The sequence below is a fragment of the Netta rufina genome, assembly GCF_964035555.1.
Source record: "Netta rufina genome assembly, chromosome: 7".
NCBI lineage: Eukaryota > Metazoa > Chordata > Aves > Anseriformes > Anatidae > Netta > Netta rufina.
The window spans coordinates 11287768-11300654 of NC_140130.1; the positions used below are offsets into that span (position 1 = coordinate 11287768).

At 35.2% G+C, this 12887-nt stretch overlaps 1 protein-coding gene across 1 annotated transcript in view; it reads right to left on the reverse strand.

The window, feature by feature from the left end:
* Window positions 1-711: 711 nt before the first annotated feature.
* Window positions 712-12887, reverse strand: part of SH2D4B (SH2 domain containing 4B) — a gene marked incomplete at both ends in the record, with an annotated part of 64997 nt that continues 52821 nt past the window's right edge. The window contains 2 exons of the mRNA XM_084289749.1: window positions 712-804; window positions 3861-4081. Of these exons, the coding sequence (XP_084145875.1) occupies window positions 712-804; window positions 3861-4081 (314 nt within the window). The remainder of the gene's footprint in view (window positions 805-3860; window positions 4082-12887) is intronic.

Here is a 12887-nt window from a genome sequence, read left to right on the forward strand (position 1 = left end):
GGTTACTAGAATAACTAATTTAGAAGAAACTAACCACTTTCTGTACAGAAGTAAAATTCCTTCCATGGCAGCTGGACTGCATGAAATCATAAATAAAATGTGAATTACCTTGTTCTGACTGTCTCTGCTGTGGTTAACTTTGTCAGCCTATATTCAAAAGCATGATGGCAAGTTTCCAGCTATACCTAAACATTTTAGCAATGACAAACTGCAAAAGGACATTTTAAGACTGCATCTCTTGTTATCAAAAGTGAATCACTGAGTGATGAGATTGTCAATAGAAACTGACAAACCTTGCTTTGGAAAAAGGAACCCATTCAACAATACTGGTACTCTATACAATACTTGATGAATAATTCCCACCCATATTTCTAGCTGTTACAGTATATGATTTTGCATTTTCAATCTTAAACATTAAGAAAATTAAGATAGAAACTTAGCTTTCAGTGCAATTGGCCACAACCTCTTAAAAATTTCTGGTAACAGTCTTCATTTGTAATCTGACAGTAAATTCTCATCTTCAGAATATTAGCAATATGAATAATAATGATAATTCAGATGTGAAACAGAAATATTTTAGGTCTTCTAATGAGGATATTTATTTTGGCCACAAAACTAGTGGCTTTGAAAGTTTGTTAATTACTTTTCAGTGTTTACTTTTGTAGCTATCTATTACTGTAGCTATCCAAAACACATTACTGTTAGTCCTGGTTACTCGAATAAAGGGCTGTAGTCCGGTGGATTCTTCAGCTGTCCACATGGTTCCAGTAGTAGCTCCCCACCTGAGGATGTGATGATTTCTTCCTAAAAAGATACAACCAATTAGAATATCATTCACAGATGTCCAAGCCTTTCCCTGTCTTTCAAGAAAATAAACCAATACCAATAAAAAAATAATAATAATAAAAAACCACACTCCACTGTAATTGGTAATTGATTACAAGCAATACTTGATAAAATAAGTAAAGATAGAAAAGGGATCCTATCAAGTACTCATTTTCTTCATGCTTTGTTTATTTTGTATTCATGCTGGTAGTAACTTGGGCTAGTATCAAATAGTGAAATCAAATAGTTGTTATACAAAAAAAGGTTGTGATTTGACTTACCTGTAAGTTGCTATATTAAGAAAAAATCTATAGATGCCTGTAAAGGGTGTTCTCAGTGGTTAATTTAACACACATGCCAGTCCTACTATGCTACTTCCATAGTCGCTAGGATGAAAGAAGCTTCCCCAGGTGGACTGAGGAAGAGCTCTATATTGAGCGCTCACACACAACAGTAACAGCTTTTTGGCTGATTACAGAAAGTTGAAAGATATTAGCCTTGCTAAGGTAAATGTTTTTTTTACAATGTTTTTACATTTTGTTTTTTACAAATGCTTTTTACAAATAGCATCTCTTCTCATAAATTAAATACCCCCCCAAAAAAATCTTACTAGAAAACTAGAGAACTTGGTCTTTGCGCTACTTCTAGAGTAACAACAATTCTGTTTGTTGTTGTTGTTTTGTGTGGTCTTTGTTTGTTTTTTTTTATATAGAAGTTTGAGATCTACAGATGCACCAAAATGAGTCAGAATTCAGAATATTATTGGCTACAATAGCATAAAGTTTGATCCAAATTTTGGGCCTAAAACTTTCAAAAGGCATCTAGTTTCCATTAAAAAATACAATGGATATTCAGTGCCTGATTTCCTCAGGACACATGCAGTTGTCATTCTTTCACTCACCAGGCTAACTTCAGAAAGTTATTATTCAAATTAAATACTTTTGTGAAAATTATGAGGAAGTAAATACAAAGATTTAGCAATTATGTTGGATGTGTTATTCCTGCCTTCTCAAAAGTACTTAAATGCAAATAGAAAACGAGCATTCACACTCACTTCTGTAAGAATTTTGTTCTTCCAGCTAATGGTTACCATCCCTTATATGTGTCAGCTGAATGACCTATTCTAATTCTTTATTTTTTTTTTAACTGAAATGAAGCAGTAGTAGATGAATAAATATAAGCACCTGAAAAAAAAAAAATAAATAAAAGTAGTTATGTCAGCCCTGCTTATTTTGCTTGAAAGTGAAAAGGAACCCTCAGTTCAGATATCTTATGGTTTGGGGAGCTATACTCTTGCCAAAAACAGCAATGAGTAAGTAGCATTTTTTCCAAACAGCATAGCAATAGCTGCATGAGAGAGTGTGTCCATTATGCAATCATTTACATCAAGTGGTGGAGTCACCATCCCTGGAAGTCTTTAAAAGATGTTTAGATGTAGAGCTTAGGGATATGGTTTAGTGGGGACTGTTAGTGTTAGCTCGGAGGTTGGACTCAATGATCTTGAGGTCTCTTCCAACCTAGAAATTCTGTGATTCTGTGATTCTGTGAAGATTGCGTAGCTGATTACCAGAAAAAACACCTGAGTGAGGGAATAAGATGCCTACTGAACTAGTCAAAGAGACCAATTTTAATGTAACTATTAAGTTAAACAGTTAAAAGAGAACTGTGTGGAGACATTAAACACAAAGCAGTTCCTCTGATAACTGTTAACTATTATCAGGTGATACCTAAGAAACTTTTTTTTTTTTTTTAAACATCATAATCTAAAAGCTGTTCAGCTTCTGTCAAGTCTGTAAATAGATAGGTTTCTGGTACAGTGATTGCCTAGGATGAGAAAAGCTGTGATGAAAACAGGACAAACTAATCTTTTTCAGCCAACCTGAATGAGTTTGGGATTTTCTGCCCTTGATTCATTTATCTTTTGATTTGGTCACCTAAAAATCCTATTTAAGTAGTGACTATGTATGTTTTTATGAAGGATGTCATGTCATAATCCTTTTTCCTTTATGAAATGTAAATTCTGAGAAAGTCAGCTTCATTTTGTTAAATAAAATTACAAAAAAGTTGACTTACAGTATTATACTGCTAATAACAATTGCAGTATAAGGATTACAGCTGGAAGAAATGTTGCAAACTAGCTGGAATAACAGAAAGATTTAGAAAAGAATGGAAATTAGAAGAAATATAATCTCTGCTTAGTGTCTGAAAGACTGAATATTGGAAAAAATAAATGCTGTGAAGAAAAGGCAGGGGAAAAAAAAAGAAGAAAAAAATAATTAGTTTGAAATGAGAGTGACAAAAGGGTGAAAAAAATGAAATGCAGAGAAATCTTGAAAAAAAAAAAGATCAAGAGAAATTGTAAGGGTGGCTAAGGGAGAAAAGCAACATGAAGACAACCTATACCATCAGAAACAGTGCTCCTATTTAGTCTCCATCTGGTAAACAGGAAACAAAGAGGCAAAGTAATTCAAGCACATCTAAACTCACCAGAGACTTCAAGCAAATTACTCTCATAAGATTGTTTTGGATACTAAGGAACAACCCTTTGCACATCCCAACAAGAGAAAACCTGCATATTCCCTTCTTTCCCATAGTGCCCTGCTCCTATGATTTTGCACATTACAGCCTTCACATCAAAGGCTGAAGAATGTTGAAATTTCATTAAAAGACCTTTCCTGTGGTATCGCCAATCCAATTTTATAAAGCAAAGAGGCTCAAAAAGTGTTAGCTCTGTCAGCCCTTATTAGTTCATTTTCATCCCATGAAAGCATACATCGCATAAGAATCTGCTTAGAAGGGAACACAAATAAATACTGAAGCTTTTGAAAGAAAGGGAGAAGCCTTCTGATTCACTGCAACAGAAGACAGACACAAACTATAAATGTTACAGCTAGGCTTACTCTAGAATACATACGTATATTCTTTTCCCCACTATCGTTACTTCTACTTTCCAGTGTGGTTTCAAATTACACAGTTCATCTTTAAATTATTAATCCCTTCCACTCAGCTATTGATCTCTACCTAGCAAGTGTTACCTTGTGAAAATCAATAAGATCTGTCAGTGTTGCATGTCGGTTTGGATCTACCCCCAAGAAGCTGTAGAAATCCCCCGAAGCATCAACCAAGAAATGTTTGAACCCACTTTGCTGGCGATAAGACAACGCATAGCCCCAGATTTTCTCACTGACTCGCACCAGGAATGTTCCTTCAGATTTATTCATCAACAACTCTTCTGCCTCCTGGCGGCTGATAATACCTGGCAATGAATAAAATGTATAGTTATGAAGACAACAACTCCGGCAGAGCTTAGTAGATCAAATGAAACAAATTCAGAGCACAAGTGAAACTGAAATTGTCTAACTTCTTAATATTAAAATGTTTATAGGAGGAGTTACAGCTCTGAAGACTACATAATTGTTACCTGCTTTTGAAGGGTAGCTATATGAGTTGTGATGATGCCCTTTGGGATACGCATTTTAATTATCTGATTAAAAATTTCTTTTTCCTACCTTACCACCTTTTCAAAGGAAACACGTTAAACACAACTGGCATATCAGACAGGTGAATTCTGTACAAGGGACCCCTTAGCAGTAGTAGCATAGTTTTACATTGCAATTTGAACTCACAATACCTTGCTGATATTTGCAATTGTACTGCACTACTTCTGACTGTGTTGCTTTCCACCTGTTTTATCAGGTCCTAAGGAAGGAACATGACACCAGTGCCAGAAGAAAATGTATTTTTCTGGTTTTGTACATAAATACACACAAACATCCATAAATGCACATAGATAAATTGGAGCACAAAGAAATCAAATGCTGCAGCTAACAGAGCTGTTAACAGAGGTTAATATGTTAGATTATCTATTCACAGGCTTGCATCTCTAGGAAATACTGTTACAGAGGTAAAGAAGAAACAAAGATCGCAGTCCTTCCTTTCTGGGACATTTCAGGCTTAATTTCAGAGTAATAATTCTTCTCTAGTTAATGTAATTGTAGCCACTGACCAAAGAGGAGTACCCATTTTGTGTGGAGTACCAACACTAAAGGACTGGAAGTTGTATTTGTTAACCAGAGTTGAGCTAGTCTTCAAAGTTCATAATGAATAATAATGAGTTATGCACCTCGCTCTAGGACAAGATAAGACAATTCTGTGGGTTTTCTTATGGTACACAGCTGTCATCCTGCTGTTGATGCTGTTTTTTCTATAAGCCAACTTACCTTTCTAAGACAGCCTATTAGGTAACAAAGTCTTTCCTCATATCCTTGTCACCAAGTAGTTTATGTCCTCCCCCAAATTCATTCCTTTGCTATCTGATAAACTTACTTGTCAGGGCAAAAGAAGGATTATAAATTCCGATTTTTAGAGTAAAGCAAGGAATAAAGTTTAACAGAAGCAGAGCTTTCAAGAAAAAATTTCATTGCTTTTTTTTTTTTTTCTTCCCTTTCTTATCCTAGGATATAACACTGAAGTTGCTGTTACTTCTGCCTGCATACAGGGTACAAGATATAAACCTTGAAGAACAATGCAAAAAGTGTGATCAGAATTGCACCCAGCACTGAACCATGCCTTACCATCCACCTAGAGAGCTTGGTTCCAATTTGTCTGTTAGGCCTAGAAGATGATAAGCTCATGTCTCATAATTATCTGTAAAATATCAGATGCTCATTTTAATCAGGAAGAGATGTTGAATTAGGCCATCCTGGATGTAAACATGGCACAAATGTCAATAAATTATATATGTACATGTTCCAAAGTTATTTTCTGTGAGGCTAAACTTTCTCGAAGCTATACATGTAATATTTAAGGGAACTGTTTGTCATCATAGAATTCTACGCACATCCCAGTGAGCGTTCCATGGAGTCCCAGTACCGAAAGCCACATTGTTTTAGTGTAATAGTAACCATATCTCAGGAATTGCCAATTAGTACAAAGGAGGGCCTACCTGAAAAAAACAAACTGCAGGATGCTCAAATTAAGCCCACACAGAAAATTTTGCCTCTGAGAGATGTACGAAGGAACTAAGGAGATCTGGATCCTAAAAGCAAGCTCTGTGACATTAAGATAGAAAAGATCTTCCTCATTCAGTTTTTATCTACTTTGAGGCAATGAATTTCTTTTACAGTTTTACTTGGTACAACGATAAACATGACAAGGGCTAAATCCCAGTGGGACTCAGAGGTTCCTATTGAAGTATCATCAGTACCAAGAAGAAACATAGAAACATACGCTCTGCTAAATGAGGTACTGTTCTACTTTCTGGAGGATATTACATCATATTTGCACCAGACATGCAAAACAGGCAGTAAACATGCAAACATATGCATTTGTTTAGAAACAGCATGCAATTGCTCAGTCATCAGTGTCAATTACTGCACTTTGCAAAACTAAAAACAGATTTATTGGAAGAATTCCAAGATGAATTGTTAAAAATAACTCAAACTCTGTTCAAATGAAAAGACAGTACTAGTTTGAATCCATATGATACAGCACATTATGCAAAGCTGTAGACCAAGTGCCACATGCCAAGAAATGAAACTATTTGTTAAGACAAATATCCATTTTTCTGTCAATTTGACCTAATTTGAACATACATTGGAAACTTTTTATTGTGATAACGATGACTACTTCCTTGAAACATCTCTTCTAGAAACACGCTTGAATGAGCAACACCGTAACAAGCTCACAGCACTCAATGGTCCAGGAAAGAATAAACAGTTCCATCAGCAGCAAATGGTATATTAATTCCAGTAGTCAATATTTATACTGTAATTCTAGACTAAAAATATGCTGATAACTTTTGGTAACTAGATGCTGTTACAACTACCCCTTCTCTAAGACTTAGCAGTGGCAGAATGGTTATGCAGCACTGAAAAGGAATGAGTTGGCCTAGACAATTTGGCAGCTATAAGAATCAGGTTTTGTAAAAACAAAACAAAACAAAAACTAGTTTGTATTATACAGTGAACATTATTCTCAGGGCATTTCTAGAGTTTGAATGACCATCACTATCAGGCATATTCATTTAGCATTGGTTAGTTTAATACTAAACAATCTGTTCACCTGCTCTCAACTCCCACCAGTAGAGCTAAAACACTGCAGGCTTCCACATGATGTTATCTTCTTTTCCAGAATGTATTTTTGTTCTGGGCACTTTATGTCATTGAGTAGGTGAGAAATGCTACGTTGCTCACAGACAAGTTCTTTTTTCTTTTATTCTCTTTTTTCCTAAAGATGGTGTAATAAATTATCAGCCAGATGCTTTTTTCCCTTTTTCTCTCCTGGCTCTGTTAACAGCTCATGAGGAACCATTTCCTTCTCCCTGCTCCTCTCTTTATCTCCCCATTATTTTATTATCCGGTTCAATTCTACAGTGGGTGGGGATTGCAGCACTGAGTCTCACTCCACCCTTTCGAAAACATTATACTATTCTCAAGACAACTGAAAAAAGAGTGGCAGTGTGCTGACTCCTGAGAGGGCTGTAGAGAAATAAACAACATCTGTGAAACCCCTACATGAACACTTAAAATTGTTTGAACTGAAGTCAAGAAACTTTGGTTTCCCAAGGTTCTGGTAAGAGGTTTAGAATCACCAGCCCCCTTATTTGTGTTAGTTAGGATATTAATTGGAAGTATTATCTGGAAAAAGAAACCACTGGTGCTTTGAAAGCTTTTTTTTTTTTTTTTTTCTCTCTAATTCTTGCTAATCTCTTTTAAAAAAGGGAAAAAAGGCAACTTTTTCAGCTGGTGTAAAGCAGAAGTGCTCTATTTATTTTAAACTATTGCGAATAACATTAAGAATTCCATTTATTTATGCCAGTTGATTTGGCACACAATATCAAAAACAGTACTCCTTTCAACTTTGCAAAACAGTCATTTAAAAATATACTTCATGATCAATCAATCTATCATCTGTATCACCATTTTAACTTTTTATGTGGCCAAATACATAACAGTGTACTTGAACAGAAGTTAGCTACCCCACTGAAACTCACTTCAGTACCTCCCTTACATGTTCTACCTGTCACGCCAAATAATTTCTCTCAGAAAATGCACGCTGGCGTTGTCTATAGGAAATTGCAGACGAGCAGTAGGATTTTGACCAGGAGAGGATTAAAGGTGTGACTAACTCCTCTCAGAAACAGTGAAATCCTAGCAGCTGCCTTTATTTTTAGCTCCCTACCCCCAGATTCACTGCATGTGTCCATCATATCACACGTGTCTACATGTCCGCTTTAAACGTTCTGGTGTTGTAGTTCTTTGAAACAAACATTTGGTGTCCTTAATGAGAGAACAATATTTCTAAAGACAGCTATTTCAAATCATAAGACAGATAGTTATTCATCATTAATTGATCTGTTCCTAATTAACAACTTGTTTTTTAAATACAGCACCTATAAGGACAATTTGTAGATGATAGGCAAATCTTAACATTTTTGCTGTAATCATGTTCTTTTAAATGCCACCAGTTTCTATTTAAAAAAAAAAAAAAAAAAAAGAGGAAAAAGAACATCCTAATATTTAGAGTATAGGAGTATAAGTATACAAGCATACTAAGCTCACATGACAACTGCAGAGTCCATTATGAGTTTGGTGGGCACAGCCGAGGAATTTTGATGTTCCCTTCAAGTTTATAGAAGTCTCAATAGCAAGAAAATACTATTCTGAAATATTATGGAGTGACACTTCAGCTTCCCACTCCTCTCAGCATTATCCTACATATATCCTTGAGTGAAATTCAGGACATGAAATACATAAATATTTTTTCAGATAATGCCATAACAAACGCAAATCCAAATGAAAAAAAGCTGATAAACTTTTCCAAGAAGGCAAGACTATATACTACAAGTCTAAAATTGTTTTTTGAATATACTGATAAGTCACATCATGTCCACTCTTGTGACCTTCCGGTGACCTTATGTACCCTGTGTTATAACAATGTCAATATATAAACATAGTTAGTTTGGTCTTAATGATCAATACATTTTAAATATGCATATATGCATTTATACAAACCGAGAGGTTGACTGAGATTAGAGAGACAGCAGGTACAAACACAGCTCAGAAGCGTTCATTTACTCCCCTGCAATAGAAATTATGTGTTTAGCTGATGTTTTCCCTCCTTTTGAATATTTTTTCATTAGCTTGATCTCAAACACTCTAGTGTGTGAGGTTTTACTCAGAGCAAAAGCATCACAAATGTAGGCATAAATAAATATTAATGAGATCATTCATGCCAAAAGTGCTTTCATGATCATTATGAAAAGCCTTCTATTTCATACAAAATTGATTTGTTGAACAATTATGAATATTCACAGGTAATCAATGAATAGGAAAGAGACTCATCCTGTTTACACAACTTAAGACATCTAACCAGGGAAGTGTGTGATTTAGGTCACCACTCAAAATTAGGAGGAAGATCCAAAACACAGAGAAGCCAATACTAATATTTCTTTTGTCATCAGTGGGATTAGATCAAAGTCTATATGAATATAAATATTCATGGCAATCATTACATGAATAATTCACATACTAAACTTCACACAGACACATTACATCTTGAGCAAGTGTACACAATAAATAAATGAGTAAACACAAGGAAATATGAAGAATTAGCAGATAACTCCCAAATAATGTAAAGGGCTATATTTGTCCAATTATGAAGGCAGGTCTAAATTGTAACTTGAGAGAAAGTAATTGAATGACATAAGGGCAAGAAGTATCAGTTTGCTAAGCACTTGCCATTTTTTTTTTTCTTTTCTGTAACTGAAAAACAGAGCTGGACAAACATACCAGTAGAACTATACCAGTGGAATAAAATAGTAACGAGCCAACCTACTTGGGACTTTATGAATAAAGGCAACTATTCTTGAAAGAAATCCTGAGAAAAATAAACAGAAGTTCAGAAGGATGAATCCTACTGCAGCTAGTATGGTTATAGATGAGCCTACACAGGTTCACTGGTTCATACTGTTTAGTAAAAAATATAGCATAGTAAATAAAAATCAAAATACAAGTTTGAAAGGTAGTTCTACTAGAATAAAAAAAAAAAAAAAAAAAAAAAAAAAAAAGGATTTTGAGCTCTTGTAAATTTACATCTTTACATCTTTATTGGCAATACTTTTATATTAGTTCCACATGGTTTTATATGTTCTTCCTTACTTGGTTTTGTTCTGTTACTAACCTGCATTTTATACAACATACATTGACAAATCCATCCTAAAAAGATGTTTTCAAGGATGGACTCATTCAGATATTGAACACAAGGAAAAAAGAATTTTATGTCACAAAGCCTGACAGACTATAATTACAAAGAAAATACAGAGAAAAAGAACATAAATATTGACAAATAATTTGTAGGAATTAATTTGCATTTCTTCATTCCAAATTTCAACTTATCTTACACAGCTTATCAGAAGGATTTCAACAGGTGCTTTCCAGATTCATCTGAGAGTCCCAGGCTATTTTAGCAAGTACCTGTGATAGGTACTTTCTATGATCCATGATGGCATCCATAAAGGCATCCCTTTAGCAAGCAAGATCTGACAAAAAATGGGAAGTCTCTCATGTTAATAAAAAAGTAGACCCATCCATTTCATAGAAGTATAAATTATAGAGAAGCAATTTTTATTTTTAAATTACATTACTTAAAATTGAGAATATAATAAAAATCACAATCGTGCTTCAAAATGCAACAGTAAAAGGAAAATATCCATCCAGTACTTGAGACAACAGTCTGTATTAAAAAGTAGTACAAAATAATGAAGTACACTGTGATTGTACCTATGTTAAAGTGCTAGAATCTGTATTTGCAGCAAAGCAGCAGTAGCACCAGAAAGTGTAGGGATTTTAAAAAGGATATAGCCTTAGCAATGTAAACTTCCTTCTGTCAGTGGTAGGAAAAGTTCAGTTTGTGTACTCAGTGTATAGTTAGGGCTAAAAAAGAAACCTGAGGCATTCTACAACCCCAAGTGTTACAACCACTCCCTCTTTTTTTCATTTGGAACCCGTTGCAGCAGTGCCACAAGCTCTCCAGAAGAATCTCTTGTTCTCTCCCCATAAGACTCCTGGCTGAGTAGAGCTGTCCGACAGGCTGCGGAAGCATGGCAGGATTTGCATAAACCACTATCAGAAAGTGCAAGAACAGCTTGCAAGCATACAAGTCTATGAACCTAATGGAAGGGGGTCACGGATTCAAAGGCAGATACACACCAGTAACAACCACTAGCTAAGATGGAAACTGAAACTGGGGAACTAAAGTCTAGAATATATATATATGTCTAGAATATAAAGTGAAAATATAAGTATATAAGTATATATTTCCCTTAAATTCCCTAATAAGGTGGGAAACAAAAGGCCTGAAACTAATGTTTGGATTCATGACACTAACTACCAGGGGTCTGGCCTAGGAGAAGTTGAAAAATCCAGCTCCTTCAGTCACTCAGAAATACCAAAAGAATAAAAGCAGGGAAGGTGAAGTGATTACTTCCCTGCAGTGCAAGAACTAGAGCAGCTATAGTTTATGCTCTCAAAAAAAGCAATTTCTATATCACTCAAAGCAATAGTTTCCACATGTTGACTTTTTCAATTCTCTCCCACGGGTGTAAGTCCATAGTAGAACTCTTAAGTTAACTGAACATACTTATTGGGGTGCACTGAGAAGGGCACAATTCATCAACAAACTATGATGTTTAGAATTAATTCCTTATTTTATCCTTGAGACTACCAGTGTCACATAAAATTTAAGAACTTTGTTATCGGTTATGATGGCTTACGGACTGATCTGCAACTGAAATAGCCAGAGGATAATATACATATATAGGTCACACCTTCTCATTTCTCAAGCATTTACGTCAGAAATAGCATGCATAATTAAATATACGCACAAATATTTGCAGCGATAGGATCTTACAGTGTGTCAGCTTATTAAAAAGGCTTATTCTCTCCTTCTTCCTTTTAAAGTCTCAGTGCTTTTTTGGATGGTGCAAGAAAGCAAATAGTGAAAGAAGAGATCAATAGTATTGTGTGAAAAAGCTATGGCTGAGAGATAACAATAGTTCTGACTTTTCTGTTCCAGAATAGAAGCAATAACGTCTGAAAAGCAAAGCAGGGGAGTAAATCAAAGACTGATGGTAACAGAAACAAAGCTGTTGAAGTTATTCACCATCTGCTGTTAATGCAGGATAAACTCACATGGGACTAGGTCTTCAAAAGTGTTCTGTTCCCATTTAGGCATCAAAATAAATGTCCAGGTTTAAAATAATAATAATAAATAAACAAAATAAAAAGCACAGCAGCAATGGTTGTTTTTTTTTTTGTTTGTCTGTTTTTTGTTTTTTCAAAACCTGGACACAATCGTTACAAGAAGAGCCCAAAAGTCAAGGGGTACAGAGTTCCTATGAAATGGTTTTCTGTCTTACAGTTGGTGAGAATGCAAAGATTATTTGCTGTGATGCATGTTTGTAATCTGAATTTAAGTACCAGTAAATGGAATAGTGTCCATAAGTGTCCCAAGTATGACTCTCTGTACTGATAATAGAGAAAAGGTGGGCAATAGGTCACAAAAAGTAAAAGCTAAAATATGCAATAAATAAATAGCAAAACTTTCCTGTTTATAGAGAAAAGCAACATATGTGGCAAATGCTGCCCATGGGATTCCACTGTCCAGCCAGGAGGGTTTGTATTTGTCTGAAAAGGGGGAAAGCTATGGTTGGTTTTTTGCAAGAGATCCCTTCAGGCAAGGATGAGGAATATTGATAATGTACCACGCTCTAAACAAGTTCTTCTTGAAGACATACGCAATGAATAGCATTATCTTGAGCCTCTACATACAGGAATTCAATGAGAAACAGTATCAAATGTAAAAACATATAGGCCTGATGTTTTGTTTTAATAATATGGACTCATCTCTCTGTTCTGTCAGAATGAAGCAGTTCTCAGAATAGGGAAAACTCAGATCTCAGAAGCTTTCTTAATGCCCTAAGGCTAAGATTCCTTAAAGCAATTAAAAAGATACTGAAATTCAGAACGAAATGGGTGTCCTCCTCCCCTGGGGATCTTGAA